Source organism: Podarcis bocagei (assembly GCF_964188305.1).
Source record: "Podarcis bocagei genome assembly, chromosome: 2".
NCBI lineage: Eukaryota > Metazoa > Chordata > Lepidosauria > Squamata > Lacertidae > Podarcis > Podarcis bocagei.
The window spans coordinates 70,419,682-70,438,119 of NC_138126.1; the positions used below are offsets into that span (position 1 = coordinate 70,419,682).

Consider the following 18,438-nt stretch of genomic DNA (forward strand, 5'->3'; position numbering starts at 1 on the left):
TGTAGTGTATCAAGGGCTGTCTGAGTCTCTCTTGCATTTCATGCATGCACTGGAAAGCCTCTGTGTGCCTTTGTTTCTTGTTTTGGATAAGATACTCATGCTGTCCTTTTCTTACTGCCTGGATACATGTTGTTTTTTGTACAAATTATTCAATGAAAAAAATTGCATGTCAAGTAATTTTAAGGAGCTTGATTGGCATGCTTTGCCTGCAGACAACACATTTTAATGTCTCCGTCTTAGCTTTTAGCCAGTGTGTGTGCATCTTGTGAGAATTTTAAGGAGATAGTGAACTTGAAATAGCTTGGATTTCAGGTTGCCCAGAGTGGAACTCCACTAACTGCTCCCTTGGGCATAAGAGGGGGGTGCAATTTTTGCTGACTTCCCCATGCCTCTGCAGCCCCCTTTTTCTCCCCCAGTTCTTCTGTGGACAGTTAGAGAACCCTTTGGAAAAGCATGGAAAGTGGCACTAGGGGCTGCCAGGGGGAGGTTAAATTGGTGAACATCACCTCTTCTCTCTCCCCGCCCCCATTTTCTGCAGGAGGCTCTGCTAAAACCAAGTCACTTCCACAAATGAAAGAAGAATATCATTATATATGTCTTTTGAATGTGTGAGGAAATTTGAAGATCTGTTGCTCACCAAGAGACTACGGTCACATCCACACCCTACACTCACAGAGCTAATATTCCCAGCATTCTTGACAATCTAGGATTATTTTGGGGGGGGGAACCTATGGCTGCTAAAGTGGTGTTGGGGTACTTTAAGGCACAACTGAAATGGAACAGGCAGACTTCCTCTAAACTGGGTGTCTGATGAGGAAGTGCCTTACAGAGCAAGGCAAGGTGGCATTTCCTGAAGGCACATGTGTACTTCTCATTTTCTGGTGCCAAGTTCTGAGGCAGTTATTGGAGCAGATGCGTGCTGCATCCATTTACGAAGAACATAAAGCACCTTGTCTTCATTTTGCTGTCTGTTTTCTTAGATCAGAAACCACTCCTTGTTTGGGAAACTGAAAGCATCCTTAGATTCTTCCCTCCTCCCCTCTAAATGCACTTTTATTGTTCCCTTAACATTGTTTCCAAGATGGTTCTGATTTTGGGCATAAAATCCTGACCTTTCATTCATTATGTTGTTTTGTTGCCAGATCTCACTTTTCAAATTGCCTTATCTTGCTATTAGGAGTCCGCTGAGAATGTAAACGCATACTGCATCTTCTGAAGTAGGAAATTTAAAAACAAAGTGTATCTGGCAGCCCTTGGCAAGACTAGCAGCACTTGGCAACAGGACAAGCATGTTGGCATAAGTAGGGCTAGTAAGCATGATCTCTGAGGTGCAGAATATGCATATTGACAACTTCTTAAATCTGCCTGTTCTTATTGACTTGTACTCTTCAATTTTCCTTTGCAGACAGATCCACAGTATACAACAGGAGTGGCAGAAAATATCAAAAGCCTGTAAGCAGCATTCTTTCATTCTTTATTACTATTGCATTCTTCTTAGGAAAAATACCAATTTTTACTTTTAATTTAAAAATGAGAACAAAAGTATTTTGGGGTTTTTTTGCATGTTATGTTTTCTTCCTGAGGAAGGTTTTTCTTTCTTTTTTTACTAAGCCTATGCATTGAGTTTGCATACTGATTAACCTTTAATTTCCCCTCCCCTGTTAAAACAAGTTGCGAGTCTGCATCAGTCATGCCATCCATTTATTTCCCCTTTGTTTCTTAGATTATCAGGAGAGTCATTATTTTGGAACAGCATGTGCTATGCTGCCTTTGGCCAGTATTTACGTTACTTGTGGGCTCCATGTCAGTTAACTGCTGCCTTAAGAGTTACAGTGGTCCTGGGCAGACAGTTCTTGTTATCTTCATTCTACAGCCTGTTCACAGCAGGAGAAGCGGCTGCTTGCCAGCAACACAGACCTCAAACCAAAATAAGGCTTAGTTCCAACATCAATATCCCTGCCATGATGTCCTTTGCTTCATTAGGGTTATATTCTGTCTCCCTGCTGCTCCTACCAGGTCTGCATCTGATTTCTCCAGAGCTCTGTGTCAACCTAATAGTTAATTTCCGTCTCAAAGCATTATGTGGGTTTCTTTTTACAGTGTCAGGGTTCTCTCATCAATAAGTTGCTCAGGGCGTTTTCTGGGGGTTTTAGGGATTTGGATGGGAGGCTCTGGTGGGTTTGTTTTTTTAAAAATGATTAGTGAGCTTGTAGAAGACACTGGGCAGGAATTAGTAGCATCAGTGCTCAGAGGACAGAAGATTTAGAAGATAATGGTAATGGAAGAGTCCCTGACTTCATTACCGCTTCTGCATTCTGCATGTTGCCTATTTATAACAGCCGCTAAGATCAAGACCTGGAAAAAAGGATGTGACCTACTAACTAAAGTTTTGCTCCGTGAGCTGTACAGGTGATGAGAGAAGGCTCTTGTAATAGCTAAGGTGGGAGTCATTGTGTTTCCAGTGCTGATGAAGAGTCTGTGGCTTATGTGGAGTCTGGCAAACTCCTTTTGGCTCTGGACGAGACCACACAATTATCAAGTCATTATAGGGCTGACTGTGTAATGGACCCCGATGAAATGGATGGACATTGTCTTGGAAAGCAGTTCTCTATCAGATGCCTCAAATGTTTCCCTTTTATCAGTTTAGCAATTTGATTTCCGAACACACATGCATGCACGCACGCGCATGCTGCATGCACACAAATGGCTTGTTTTAGCTCCCTTAAACTGAACAGGAAGAATCATGGGCTGCATCAATAGGACCTGGGCTGCATCAAAACAGCATGGCTCAGTTGGTTAGAGCGTGGTGCTGAAATGGCAAGGTTGCAGGTTCGATTCCCGTAAGGGGCAGCTGTGTATTCCTCCATTGCAGGGGGCTGGACTAGATGATCCCCAGGGTCCCTTCCAACCCTAGAATTCTATGATTCTATGCAAGAGGCTCATTTATAATTACCATTTATAATTACCGTATCAATAGGAGTATAGCATCTAGATCAAGGGAAGTAATAGTGCCACTGTATTCTGCTCTGGTCAGACCTCACCTGGAGTACTGTGTCCAGTTCTGGGCACCACAGTTCAAGAAGGACACTGACAAACTGGAACGTGTCCAGAGGAGGGCAACCAAAATGGTCAAAGGCCTGGAAACGATGCCTTATGAGGAACGGCTAAGGGAGCTGGGCATGTTTAGCCTGGAGAAGAGGAGGTTAAGGGGTGATATGATAGCCATGTTCAAATATATAAAAGGATGTCACATAGAGGAGGGAGAAAGGTTGTTTTCTGCTGCTCCAGAGAAGCGGACACGGAGCAATGGAGCCAAACTACAAGAAAGAAGATTCCACCTAAACATTAGGAAGAACTTCCTGACAGTAAGAGCTGTTTGACAGTGGAATTTGCTGCCAAGGAGTGTGGTGGAGTCTCCTACTTTGGAGGTATTTAAGCAGAGGCTTGACAACCATATGTCAGGAGTGCTCTGATGGTGTTTCCTGCTTGGCAGGGGGTTGGACTCGATGGCCCTTGTGGTCTATTCCAACTCTATGATTCTATGTGGGGAGGGGAAACATAGTGGTGGCAAATGCCATCTTTAGTTTAGATGGCTTAGAGGAAAAGCAATTGCTCCTGTATCAAGAGAACAGCTTTCCCAATTAGAAGCCACTGTTCAAATATTGCAGAAAGATGATTAATTGAATCATAGAATCATAGAATCATAGAGTTGGAAGAGACCACAAGGGCCATCGAGTCCAACCCCCTGCCAAGCAGGAAACACCATCAGAGCACTCCTGACATATGGTTGTCAAGCCTCTGCTTAAAGACCTCCAAAGAAGGAGACTCCACCACACTCCTTGGCAGCAAATTCCACTGTCGAACAGCTCTTACTGTCAGGAAGTTCTTCCTAATGTTTAGGTGGAATCTTCTTTCTTGTAGTTTGGATCCATCAATTGAAAGGAACACAAAGTTGTCAACAGGAAATAGCCACACACACACACACACACACACACACACTGAGGCAGTGCGTAGACAGAAAGGCTACTTTTTTATTCCTTAATCCCACTGCTGGTTCCTGTCGCCTTGCAATCACTTGATTAAGAAAAAGACTTACTACAGGGCACATGCTGAGACTGATTATCTACAGGCAAACACTGTCAAAACATGTATTATTTAAGGGCTGCCAAAAACACAGATGCTTTTTGGAATTTGAATGTGTACTGGTATATTGATGTAACCCTATGAAAAGACATTTAAACAAAGTGAAAAGCGAACGAGTCATTAATTGACCCTTGGAATAGTAGTAGTAGTAGTAATAATAATAATAATAATAATAATAATAATTAATAATAATGCAGTAGCTCTGCCATGACAGGAAAAACATCAAAGTATTTGACTTTTCTAAAGAACAGAGAGACAAAATGCAGTGATGTAATCTTTGTAACAGAATATTGTATGTTGCTTTGGCCTGCCTGGGGAAATGACTAACAAATTTAATAATTAAATATTGACTTAATGAAGATTCATATAACACAGATAATATATATAACACAGATAACATCAGAAATAAAATGAATTGGGAACCTGTCTAGTCTAAACTGCCTTGGGCTCCTTTGGGAGAAAGGAAAGGACACACATTTAAGAAATTATTTATTTTATTTACATCCTATTTACATCCTGCCCTTCCTTCTGAAGGAGCCCAGCCAGCAGACACAGTAATAATAACACATTAGAAATAAAAACTAAATGCAGTTTTAAAACGTTCTAAAAACAGTTACAAACACTCTCAGCCAGGTCTACTCCAACACTGCATCATACAGACACACAAGGCTAGTGGTCAGGGGTGAGGGCAGTTGGGAGTCCCAACAACATCAAGAGGGCTACAGGCCCCACATCCATGAACTAGGGGGAGGAGCTAGTACCCAGTTGCCTTTTGTAACAATCAGGACATTTAGCATGTAATACGTAAAAAATCACAATAAACAAACAAGCAGGCAGACAAGCCCTCATACTGAGCAGCATTCAAAAGTAATGTTCATGTAAGAATGGGGCACAAGTGTGGTAGGAAAATCTAACTTCACCTTCCACAAGCTGCTGTGAGGTATTTGAGAAATCCAAGGCAGGGGGAGAGCTTTTCAAAATGGCAACAATTCCCCCTGCTGCTGTTTCTTCTGTTTTAAAATAGGACCTGAAAGCACAGTAGCTCCTGTGGAGGTTTTCTTCCCCAGAGCTTTTAATGTCATCCTGCCCTGTGGTGTGCCATGATTTTCAGGCTATTAATCGCTAGTGTTGGGTTGCATTCTCCTCTTTGCAGAAAGTGACAGCTTCTTCCTTACCTTTTTTGTTGTTGTTGTTGTTGTTGTTCCTTCTCAGGTTCCCCAATGAAATACATTCTGGCCTTCTAGAAGTTATTTCCCCTTCTCCACACTTCTACCCAGACTTCTCTCGCCTCCGGGAATCCTTTGGCGACCCCAAGGAAAGGGTCAGGTAAGAGAGAGCCTGCTGACTGGATACCTGCTGGCACTCTGTGTTCGTCTGCCCCGCCCCCCACCACCATGGCTTTGTAAGAGAAGAAACAGGCATTTAAAGGGAGAAAAGTAGAGGTTGTTGGCTGTTGAATGGCCTGTATTTCCTTTCCAAAATGTATTTGCCTGAGCAAGCTGCTCAGATTGTGAACAGCGCTGTTTCTCTTTTCTTGTGACTCCAATGGAATGTGTGCCTTAGAGCTAGTGCCATTATTCACACAATTGCTAATCATGTGACAGCTCTTTTAATTTAACATAAGCAGCCCCCGCAGCAAAGGGTGGGGGGGACACAACCCTTTGCTCCCACTGCAGTTCTGATCCAGATGTTGGCCCCTCCCATGGCAATTTGCATCAGAAAGGAAACTCCCACTGGCACCCACAGGGGGAAAAATCTTAATGCAAATAGCAGCCAGAAGGGGGCTGGATAGAAAGCTGCCTTATGCAGAGTCAAGACTGCTGTTGGTCTATATTCCTTACACTGAGCGGCAGCAGCTCTCTGGGAATTCAGACCAAGGACATTCCAAGTCCTGCCTGGCTCCAGGGATTGAACCTGGAGCTTTTTGCATGTAAAACAGGTGCTCTGTCAATGAGCTATGGCCCTTCCCCACGAAAGTAAGGGCTGCGGCAGGGACAAAGGGTTAAATCTCTTACTCCCCCCCCCCCCCATGCTGAAGTTACAATCTGGACTGAACCGCCTCCCATGACTGTTCCATTACTTAGGTCTTTAAAACTACACGTTGCTAATCCCATGAATAACAACAGATGTCGTTTGGTCCTAAAATCACCTAGAGTCCAAGCTAGAATGATAGCTATGTACTCAGAATAGATCTGGAACTCATTATGGTCTCAGAATGAGAGTGTACCGGATTCTGAATTCCCTGCTGAACTTGTGTTTTTCTCCATTGAAAGCACCTGCTGCCTGCCAGCAATGGAACAACTTTCTGCCTTGTGTGCCATTATAGCCTTTCTCTATTTTATAGGTGGAGGACTAAACAGAACCTAGATTATTGCTTTCTAATGATGTATGCACAGTCCAAAGGCATCTATTATGTCCAGGTAAGTTAAACATTGGCTAAAGTATAGATTCTGTTGCTCCCAGCAAGGAACATTTTGTCTGGGTCCTTGATCAAAACACAAAAGTATGTGTGGGAAGCCTGTGTTTTAGAAGGGGGGAGGGTACATACAGTAGACCATGTTGTTCATTATTTTGATCTGGCTGTTATGTGTTTCATTAAAACTGTTACTTTTAACTCTGTCTCTTTCTTGGGTAAGACCTTGGTGTTCTAATAGCAGTTGGCCAAATGAATTTTGCTAAGATTTAGACGGGGAAATAATCACTTTAACCTTCACAAGGTTTGAGGGAGAGCCATAGTTAAGGGGCAAAGCATTTGCTTTGAATGCAGAAGGTCCTAGATTCAGTTCCTGGTAGGGACAGGCTCCTGGCTGCAGTCTGTGTTGACAGCATTGAGCCAGAAGGATCAATGGTCTGACTCGGTATAAGATAGCTTCATATGTTCCTATATCCTGAGTTAGCTGGAGTGGTAGAATGGGACGTTTTGAGGGGGTTGTTGTTGTTTTTTAAGCATTTCAGCTTTGACATTATGTGGTCTTGACTTGGTAGCCTAACTGTGGAATCAACATATTGCTGCTGGTACCTTATTATGTAACATGACTTTTGACAGCAGGGTCTATTTCTAATGTTTGCCTGCTTCCAATGGCTATAAAAACAAGATCCGTGTTTGATTATGGGAATAGGTCTTTTCTTGTATAATGCTGGCATGCCTGGAGCTAATTGACCATTACTGATTGAGTATTATTCATAATTTTAGTTCGTTGAACAAAAACAGGAAACTGCTGGAAGGTTTTGTCTTCCTTATTAAAACCCTGTCCCTGGGTGGGGAGATCTTTCTTCCTCCCATTTTTGCTTGTTGGACATGTTATAGGGTAGAGTTTTTCTTCAGCAGAGTGCATGATCTGTCACGAGTACTGGCATCTCCCACTGTTTGTTTTGTAGCTGGAAGATGATATTGTAGCCAAGCCAAACTATCTCAGCACAATGAAGAACTTTGCTCTGCAGCAGCCATCAGAGGAATGGATGATCCTGGAGTTCTCGCAGCTTGGGTTTATTGGTAAGGCTCCCTTCAAGATAGCACCAACAGCACCTTCAGGTGCATTTTGCTTAGAGGAGAAACCCTCTCCCAGCGGCACCTGCTTCAGTGCTGTGCCTAACTCTGCCTGCAGGAGAAAGGAAAGCACCATCCATGTTCTCAGTTGTGCTTCTTTTGGCACAAATGGAACACAAAAGTTGTGACAGTTGCACTCTGGCTTCCTCCAAACTCAACGCAGAACACAAAGAACATACAGCAAAGCCTGCCATCTCTAGTTTCACTTTGCTTTTTTGTGTGACACAAATGTTTTATTGATGTGGCTTGTTAAACAGGCCAAGCGTCTTAAGAGGCTCTAGTTACTAGCTGGGAGGAGCAGCTGGTTCGTGTGCATGCTTGTCTTGTGGAGATGGAAAGAGAGAGGTGTTAAGCAGCCCTGTACAGCAGTGTTCCCCAACCTTGGGCCTCCAGCTGTTTTTGGACTACAATTCCCATCATCCTTGACCACTGGTCTTGCTAGCGAGGGATGATGGGAGTTGTAGTCCAAAAACAGCTGGAGGCCCAAGGTTGGGGAACACTGCTGTACAGGGAAGTTTTTAATGTTTGATGTCTTACTGTGTTTTAATTTGTTGAAAGCAACCCAGAGTGGCTGGGGCAACCAAGTCAGATGGGCGGCATATAAATTTATTACTACCACTACTATGATGTTAAAACAGCAGAGATCCTTCACTGATTACAGGTGGGGAAAAACCAGTCTTTCATACCACTCCTATTTGGGCAGCAACAATATTGGAAGGGATATGGGGGCACTGAATGCAACTGAATCAGGAACTGGAGAGGTGGCCTTGAATGAAGCCTAACAGGAAAGGTTGCTTCAAACCTCCATTCCATTTAAGGAGCAGAGCAGAAATGGCTCATGGACCAATAAAAAATAAAAATAAATAAATAAATAAATAAATAGCACTTGTAGTCTACCTTTCCTTCAATAAGCTCAAGGTGGCTTATATAGTTGTCTTTCCCATTTTTTCCCTCACAACAACTCTGTGAAGTTGGTTGGACTGTGAGAGTAAGTGGCCCAAGGTCACCCAGTAGGCTTCATGGCTGAGTAGGTATTTGAAACCCAGGTTCTACGTCAACACTCCAGCTGGTATGCCACACTGGTTCTCTATAATTTAATCAAGGTTGGGTCAAGAAGTTTCCTCCTCATTCATTCGTTTGCAGTGTTTCTGTACCGCTTTCCAATATCGCCTGGGCCAGGGAGAGGGCTTGTCACTCTACTGCTGCAGCAAGTGAGAAGGCCCTGCTCTGAGTGGGTGCTTATCTTGAAACAACAAATGGTACCCCAAGCAGGATCTCATTGGCAGGCCATTAAAGCATAAGGTGTGTGTTCGTTAGGTTCATTTGTAAGGAAAAATAAATGTTTCCAAAAGTTGTAGGAGACAGACCTGCTGCACTCTTCAAATGCAGGGATGGCTGGCTGGCTGACCTCTGGCCCTGCAGATGTTGCTGAGCTACATCTCCAGCCCCAGGCAGTGAGCGTGGCCAGTCATCGGGGATAATGGATGTCATAGTTCAGCAACATCTGCAGGGCCACTAGTTAGCCACCACTGCTTCGATACTACATTTCTCCCTAGAATAGCGCATATTGATTTTAGGCTGTGCAGGAGCAAATACAGTCCACTCTTATAAAGCCCTCACTGATATGAGGCATTAACTTTATTTACAGTGTCTGACCTCCTGTAAGGAGGCTAATTGGCTCAGCATCAGCAGGCTGAATGCCTTTTTAAAAAGAAGTTCACATCTGTGGAGAATACTCCAGGGCAAGGAAAGGGTTGTTTCTCTGATCCAACATGCATTTCTAATTTTTCTCTCTTGTCCACACTTTCAGGGAAGATGTTCAAGTCTTTGGATCTCAGTCTTATTGTGGAATTCATACTCATGTTCTATAAGGACAAGCCCATAGACTGGCTCCTGGATCATATCCTCTGGGTAAAAGTCTGCAACCCAGAGAAAGATGCAGTAAGTTAACCCCAAATTAGTTGAAATGGTCTCCTTCTAACTTATGCAGATGTGCCTTTTAACGAAATGATACTGAAATTATGCAGGGATTCTACAGTGGGTCATTTTTAAGGTATATTGAGTCTCTTTTAAATTAAAAACTGAATTCTGTAAAGGATGGAATCACTTGTGGAAATGTTAAGGAATTCTGGGTGTTGGTCGGAGGGGATACAATCTGTGGTTCCTAAAAGCTATTACAAGCCACAGAACTCCTCCCTCTGGCATGCTGTGAGATGCTGCCCAAAACAAGTGTGTTCCTGGCACTGGAGAGAGATGGGCTGGTTTGCATTGCTTTGATGCAAAATGCTCTCCAATAAAAACACATCAAATAGTTGGGTGATGAAGTAATTATTGCAACTGGATGCAAGGTAGTCAGAAGATAATCATTTGTGATATCATACTTAATGTTTGCTTATTTTTAAGAGACAACATTAGTACCCAGAGTAAGACTCGGCTACTGCCTATCTCCTTGCCTGGTTCCAGTCTACCTTTAGCACCCACACGTAGCCTTTTCTGGAACAAGCAAAGCTTTTTCACTCACCCCATAGCACTTAACGCTCAGGGAAGACCAGCAGTTGCCACAGAAAGAAATATCTACTTTCCCAAAAGAGACACTTTGCTTCCGCTCAGCTGAGGCTGACTAATACCTGGTTTGCTGGGTGGACAGTGATTTTCTCTGGGCTGGGATTTGCCTTGTGGTTTGCTCTGTGTCAATATAATGAGGTGTTGCTGGTGTTTATCTTGTTTACAAGGCCTTGAACTAGAACATAGTTTCAATGTCACTGTGCATCCACCTTCACTTGCCTTCCCCTTCCAAATTCCCCCCTCCCGCCCCCTGGCATGCTTTCCAGGGGATCCTGAGAGCATCTAAATCATTGTCTATTTTAAAATGTAACCTAGTTCCAGCATAGATTTCTGGCTCCCACTCCTGCTGCTTGCCTGATTAACTCTGCACAACAGTCTTTTAAACCAGACTTGCTCTTGTAAATCCTGCTGTGTAGAATCAAATTGGTAACTTGTAGGATTTGTCTCCTTGATTGAAAGTTTGCCTGACCTGAGGTTTAGTGGTGAAATGCTTTGCCTGATCTGAATATCTCTTCCTTTTGTCTGAAAACCAACTTTATAGTTCACCCACTGTAGCTGCTTTCATTAGCTGCATCGGTAACAACAATAAGAAGGCACAAGGCAGAGACTGGAACCGCTCTTGACTGCTGTGTCCCACTTAACATCAGGCGGGAAGGAGCCCTTTGCTAGCTGCATTCAGGAATTCTCTCATGAGTGGAGCCAGGTTTTTAATTTTCTAAAGTAATGAGAGCTGGATTAGGGGATTATCTTGGAGCAGGGCTTCAGGGAATATGTCTGCAATACCAAGTGTTGCAGGTAGTACAAATGGTTTTGCAAAGCAACCTGTGTCTGTGAAAGAGGGCTGCCTCAAGGGGCCCCTTCTTACACATATTAGGTAGACAGCTATATTGGCAGTGGAACCACAGGTGACTGCCTTTCCTAAAATGTGCAAGTTCTTGGTCTTAAAAAGGCCTACCCAGTGGGATTTGTGAGTTCTATTGTTATTGTTTTCTGTTATATTTGTTTAATAATTTCCTAGCTAAAGATTAATTTAGCACCTCACATTAATAAGAATGTACATCCAGACCACCACTTCTTGGGACCAGCCATAAAGTATGTCATCTCAAGAAACGAGGTGGGAATGCAAATGTGTGGCAGACAGATTTTTTGTAGGGGACAAAAATGGGGCAGGAGTAGGTGATGCCTTAAAAAATGGTCAGAGAGTGACATGGTGGTTTGGGCAGATTTCATTTTGCTTTGTCTTTTGCTGCTCTAGTCCTCCTAATGTTTGCATGTTTTCCTTCACATAAAATTGCAGGCTAAGATTTTAAATATGTTTTCCTTAATAAATGCTGGCATCAGGCAATCATACCTTTTATACACCCGTTTGCCATTTGCCTCATGAAAGGGAGGCAGGGCAAGGCAGTGGGGAATGACCTTGGGAAAAGATAACAAAATAGTATTCTTAAGTAGGCAGCTTTAGCTTATTCTAAGAGAAATTAGCAAGTGAAATGAACAAGGTGAATTGGCGCAAGGGTTCAGCGGCATGCACCTACAGACTTTTAAAAGAGAAAAAAGCCTCTGGTGATGGAGGAAGAAGGGTTGATAATGAGTAGACGAGAAACAGCTTCAGATTTGCATCTGGACAAGTTTTGTACTTTGGGAAGGTGGTGGTAGAAGTGAAAGTGGTATTAGGCGCAGATTATACCTCCTTTTCACAGTACTATAAGTAAAAGAATAGTCTGCGCATGTGCCAATGTCAAAAGCTTATTTGTTCGGAGCTCAGTTTCTCCTTCATGCCTATGTGTCTCTATTTTTCATAAGTCTCCTACTTGTAGCATATTTTCATTCACACATGTATTCTCAAAGTCTCCCAGGTGACAGAGTTGGGCAGAGGATTTTTTTTTGTTTTTAAGAAAAAGTGCCACAGATTTGCTTGGTACCACTCTAGAGTTGATCAAAATTTTCTCTTTTACAAACTGGTGGTAGAAACAGAAGGTGGCTCAGTTTCCTCTTAGCTGTGTAGAGACAAAATGAGACGGTTGCAATGAACATCAGCAAAATAGTATTTTATGAACAAAGAATACAAACATATGAAGTTGGGAGGAAGGCCCATGATTAATCCTGACAGCTAGTTAATTAGTTTAACAGTAATGACACATTCATGAGACTACACCAACCAGAAGGTCATAGCGTCCTGCTGCCCAAGGCTGCCTCTTTCCCGCCTCCTTCCCATTCCCTGACTCTAGCAGGTTGCTAGAGATCAACAATACATTGCTACTCAGGCTCCATATAAACAGCCAAGCATGTATCAACAAAACGAAGGGCAAACATCCGTGCAAAAGTTTATATTTTTATACTAATCATTATGTTCCTAGTGAGATCCTAACCCATCCACTTCCCTTAGAGTTGAGTCTAGCAACCTGGCTCAGTTGAAATCCAGTTAAAGAACACATTCCTGAGCTGTACTTCATTCCGACTCACTAGTGGTGACACCAGAATTGAGCTGGACAGCTGATCTCAATCCATATCCATCATCTTTTAAACATTTTTAAGAAGTTGCAATACCAGTCAAGGGAAGATAGTGGTCCACTTGGAACTAGACCTTCATACCAACTTTGATGTAGATGAAAGCATACCTGTTTTAAGTGTGGCAGAAACATTTTATATACACATTTGCTGCATTCTGAGGTATTTGTTTTCAGGGTAGTAAATATGTATTCAAAATACTTTCACAACACTTAGGCTGTGTACACACTATACCTTTAAAGCATGTTCAAAGCACATTCTATCTCTCAAAGAATTCTGGGCATGGTCGTTTGTAATTCTGTGTAGGGTAAACTACAGGGCCAAGAATTCTTTGAGGGATAGAATGTGTTTTAATGCGCTTTAAATGTAATAGGAAGGATTCAAATTACAGTCATACCTCGGAAGTCAAACAGAATCCGTTCTGGAAGTCCGTTCAACTTCCAAAACATTCGGAAACTAAATTGCGGCTTCTGATTGGCTGCAGGAAGCTCCTGCAGCCATTTGAAAACACAGAAACCCTGCCAGACATTCGGCTTCCAAAAATAGTTTGCAAACCAGAACAATCACTTCCGGGTTTGTGGTGTTCAGGAGCCAAAATATTTGAGAACTAAGCTGTTCGAAAACCAAGGTGCGACTGTAGTGCAGTGGCAGTTTTTTAGTCAGTGCAAGCATTTCAGCTTGCCCCATGGAACAATACTCTCTCTCTCCCTCTGCTCCACTCTTCTGGGGTTGTCTCAACACTCCCCAGAGCCCATTTCTGGAGGTTTACAGGAGAGAAGCCCTGTTGTGCTAACAGGAGCACTGGTGCTGGCTTCTTCTAGTGCAGGGGCAGGGGCCAGCAACCTTTTTCAGCCGTGGGCCGGTCCACTGTCCCTCAGGACCACATGGTGGGCCGGACTATATTTTTTGGGGGGAAAGGAATGAATTCCTATGCCCCACAAATAACCCAGAGATGCATTTTAAATAAAAGGACACATTCTACTTGTGTAAAAACACGCTGATTCCCGGACCGTCCGCGGGCCGGATTTAGAAGGCGATTGGGCCGGATCTGGCCCCCGAGCCTTAGGTTGCCTACACCTGCTCAAGTGGGACTCATTAGCTGAATCCCACCCATTGTGTGTACACAGCCTTAGGGTGAGGAAGGAAATAGCACCTTAAGTGTGGTTTGGACATGCCTTCTTTGAAGCCACTTCTTTCACACTTACAGTTAAAAAGTCACTAATGGCAAACTTGACTGAAAGTGGTTAACCAACCTATTTCCTACTTTGTGCTTCCTCCTAAGCAGGAAGCACAATTCTTGATTTTTATATATTATTATTATTATTATTATTATTATTATTATTATTATTATTATTATTATTTTAGAAACATTGTGACAGACAGAAGGCAAACCTGAGGATACGCTTCAAGCCCTCACTCTTCCAGCACGTAGGAACCCACTCCTCCCTCGCTGGTAAAATACAGAAGCTGAAAGTGAGTATGTGACGTCATAGCACTGGGAAACTGCATCCCTATGCGTTGGGCAAATTTATATTGTAAAATGTGATAAGTTTTCAAATATGTGTAGCAGTTTAGGCAGGGAAAGCAGGTGCTTTCAAATGCAGGTGCCTTCCCTAGGGAAGAGAGGTCAGTTGTGCTTCTTCTGCAGAGAAGGAGTGGATGCTTCACTGACAGAGTATGAAAGAAATTGTTAATGGCTTGGAAGCAAAGGCGAGGCATCGGGGTCAGGAGCCAAGGGAACTGGAGCATGGCAGGTATCAACTCTGATTAATAGCTGCTAGCCAGCGTTCAGCAGCTATGTGTTGCAGCAGCTTTAAAAGCCTCATATCAGCAGTGTTCTTTGGAAAGTGAGTCTGGGCAGAGGACAGGAACGCCATGCAAACATTCAAGAGTTGTACTAGTTTCAGTGAGCTCTACCAAAACTACAATCTAAAGATCTAGTTCTAGGATTCTTAAGTTTCTCTCTCTCTTTCTTTCTTTCTTTCTTTCTTTCTTTCTTTCTTTCTTTCTTTTCCACCTTTTCCCAACAAGAGGATTCAGGAGAGAGGGGTATTGCCAGAGGCATCACAGAAATAGGGAGTTTTGAGGATAGATTTGAAGACAGAGTGAGAAGGGCAATGTTGCATGTGTTCTTGGAAGGGAGTTCCAGGCATGTGGGGCAATGTGAGAGAAAGGGCAGACAGAAGTTGGGATGGGGTGGGAGGGAGGGAGGGAGGGAGTTTGAAGAGCAACAGTTATGCAAACAAATATTTGCTTATTTGTCTGTTTCTCTTTGCTTTATGTATACCCCTTAAAGATTTATTTATTTTTGATTAAGAGGATTATATATTTTTTCTAAACAAAAATAATAATAAACAGTCTTAGTCAGGGATATATTGACATACAAGCGTGGAAAGAAAAGGGGAGCCAAGGCCATGGCGTGCTTTTGAAGATAAGAGTGAGGGGTTTGTGCTGGATCCCAGGGTGGACAGGAGGCCAGTGCTGATATTTAAAGAGAGGCATCACATTGTCTGAGAGACTGGAGTGATGAGAGAGGTGAATGATAGAAATGAGGGGCCTGAGCAGTGACAACAGAAGCCCAGCAAGGAAAAGATACAAAGGCAGGAGATGACTGGCTTGTGAACCAGAGTTTCTTGCTGGGGTGTATTTTCACCATGTGCAGGCAGAAGTGACATGACTTTGGTGATGGACTGAATATATAGAGGGAGCAAAGCGGAAGGAGAGAACAGAGATAAAGCTAAGGTTTTTTGAAGCCCAAACAGCAGCCTGGATGGTGATGATGTTCATTGGCTCAGGGGATACAGAAGGAGAGTGAGGCTAGGGAGGAAAGATTTAAAGCCCCCTTAATTAAAGCAGCCCCACCACTGCCCAGGCATCAGAATAGTAGTATTTCCATAAAAGTGCAATGGGAGTAGGAAACACAGTTTTATATAGTTTGAATTGTTTTGCTTTTACCTTGCATGTTGAGGACAAAGATTTTGGAAAGCAAGCGCTTCGAAAAGAACACGTCAACCCTCCTGCAGAAGTTAGCACCAGTCTGAAAACCTACCAGCACTTCTCCTTAGAGAAAGCGTATCTGAGGGAAGATTTCTTTTGGGCATTTACCCCTACAGCGGGTGACTTCATACGCTTTCGCTTCTTTAAGCCCCTACGCATTGAACGGTGAGTATATGGAGATTTGTGGAGGAAGATTAGCTTGACATTTAAAAGTCACTCATCCCCTCTCCCCTGTGGTAGAACAAGAGTTCATCTGAAAGGCAGGTTGCATCTCATCCACTCATCGCCCTGCTTCTCCCACATACGGCCTTTTAGCTTTCAGTTCTGCCTGCACAGCCTTACAGATAGTAAACTAAAGCACAGATGAAATTAATTGGCTTTTTCAGTTACAAAGGGAATTCTACCCAAGTCTCAGTGGTGCCCAAGTCACCTAGACCCCATCCTGCTTTCTAACAGGGTATGCTTAATTAGGTTTTGTTTGTTTTTGGTTCTGATACCATTGTGAATCATGTGTAGTGCTTTCATGAAAGTTCAGCCTGTCTGTGTGTGTTTCCTTCCTTTAGTGGCTCTATGACTGAGGTTTTGCCTCATTTTGATACCACTAAGAAATATTCATCTACAATAGGAATGAGGAACCTGTGGCTCTCCAGATGTAACTAGACTCCAAATCCCATCAGTCCCAGCCATTGATAAGAGGCTCGTGAGCGAGAGAATTCTATTGCACTCATGTCTTGCTTGTGAGCTTCCCATAGGCATTGGGCTGGCCCCTCTGAGAGCATAATGATAGGCCAAGCAGGGCTTTTGTGGTCCAGCGGTCTCTGGAGGGCCACAAGTTGCCATTCCAGGGGAGGAATTAAATGTAGTGCTGAGTTTATTGCATCAGCTTGCCAGACAGAATGATCTCCCTTCTCCGTCCCCCATGTGCTGGTCTAGGGGTTCCCCTAACACACACACTCCAGACAATTTAGGAAGGTGGTGGGAAGTGAGAGGGCAAAAAGTCCTATTGTGCTAGCAGAAGAATCTTGCACTGGCTTCTACTAGCAGAACTCATGAACTGAATCTGGCCCCTGGTCTACAACTTAAATCATGTGCAGGAATTATGGGGGAAATTGAATGTGGTATGTAGAAGTCCATTGGTTTGTCTGTTAAATTTCCCTGAGCATTTAATGTCCAGGGTGGGTGGGTGGGTGTTCTTCCTCTCCCTCTCGATTTGTTAACATGTGTGGCTTTATCCTTCCTAGAATCCGTTCAGGAAGCACAAGGAGTCACTTCTTACTTTTCCAGCTTGGTATCACTGAATAGTGAACTGTTCTCATCACAGGAGTAGATAATTGCACTTCTTACTGATATTCATTCATATGCGATGGAGTGCTTAATTTGCAAGCGCAATCAAACAATCAACCCATAATTAGTTGTTTGTGCACTTAGAGCCATCTTTCTCGCAAATGCGGCTTTCTGTGGGAAGAGAGGCCCCTGTTGGGTGAGCTTATGCCTGGTGGGGTCCTTCTGTGTTACAGCCCCGTGAAGCTGTGCATTCATTGCTGGTTCCTGCCCCACAGGTTTTTCTTTCGCAGTGGCAATATTGAACACCCTGAAGACAAGCTCTTCAACACAACTGTGGAAGTGTTACCTTTTGACGTAAGTTTACTGAGCTTACCATAGGAGTTCAGGTGAGGGGGGAGACCAAGGTTTAGGAGATTATAACCCAGATTTTTGTTACTTTGTGGTTGGATACCATGAGAAGAATATGTATGGGGTCAACGGGCTTAGCAATGGAAGCTTCTGAGAAGCCTGTGCCACCTAATCTGAATTCAAATTCTAATTCCTGAGGCATTTTTCCAAAACCTAGGAGCAAGCCTGCTTATTCATTCTCTATTTAAAGTACACTACCTATGGCAGGAAGAAGGTAGTCCTTACAAGGTATATTTTAATACACTTTTTTTTTGGGGGGGGGGTCCTTGAAAGCATAGAGAAGGTCTTCCAGCAACCAAGTATGCTAGAGTAATTCTGTGTCTCTGAAAAAGTAAACATTGCCTGATGTTTTATGACCATAGTGGTTTAAACTGTACCCGCAGCAGGCTGCCTAAATCCTTCTTGCTGGCTTTTTGCAAAGATTGTCTCTTTTCCTGCACAGAGTCTCCAGTCAGATAAGGAAGCCCTGCAGGAGGGAAGAGCAACAGCATTCAAGTACCACAGGACATCTGACGGCTACATACAGATAGGTAAATTGCTGGTTCAAGGCAAACAGCAGCCTGCTGGTTGTGGATAATGCACTGTGGTATGTTGCTGTTCAGATAACACAATTACGCAGAGTGATTGCATGGAAGGTTCCAGGGGTGGGAGACAAGCTTATCTTGAATTAATTAGCATCCCCCACTCCACCCTTGACCTGGAATTTAGAGTGAAAGTCATTCACTCAGAACACACATGACATTTTTGTCATTTTCCCAAGGGTTAGAATTTGCATATGTCTTCATTTTAAAGACTTTGCTGAGGTGGATTTTCTTGGCTAACACTGTGCAAATGCAAATGTTGACAACACTGCAGAGGTCAAGAAGTACGGATAAACCTGAAGGACGGAAAGAACAGCTTGATTATACAGTTAATCTCAAATTGTTCTTTGGGGCAGTAAAAAAAGAAAAGAAATGAAATGAAAAGTGTTTTCTCTATAGTTCTCT

The 18,438-nt window shown here is 43.2% G+C and overlaps 1 protein-coding gene across 1 annotated transcript in view; it reads left to right on the forward strand.

The window, feature by feature from the left end:
• The window catches only part of MGAT4B (alpha-1,3-mannosyl-glycoprotein 4-beta-N-acetylglucosaminyltransferase B), a 75,555-nt gene that overhangs the window by 48,743 nt on the left and 8,374 nt on the right, over positions 1-18,438 (forward strand). Inside the window, exons 5-13 of the mRNA XM_081180760.1 lie at positions 1,406-1,452; positions 5,356-5,469; positions 6,488-6,563; positions 7,522-7,636; positions 9,501-9,631; positions 14,129-14,236; positions 15,732-15,925; positions 17,320-17,398; positions 17,895-17,982. Coding sequence (XP_081036886.1) covers positions 1,406-1,452; positions 5,356-5,469; positions 6,488-6,563; positions 7,522-7,636; positions 9,501-9,631; positions 14,129-14,236; positions 15,732-15,925; positions 17,320-17,398; positions 17,895-17,982 — 952 coding nt within the window. The remainder of the gene's footprint in view (positions 1-1,405; positions 1,453-5,355; positions 5,470-6,487; positions 6,564-7,521; positions 7,637-9,500; positions 9,632-14,128; positions 14,237-15,731; positions 15,926-17,319; positions 17,399-17,894; positions 17,983-18,438) is intronic.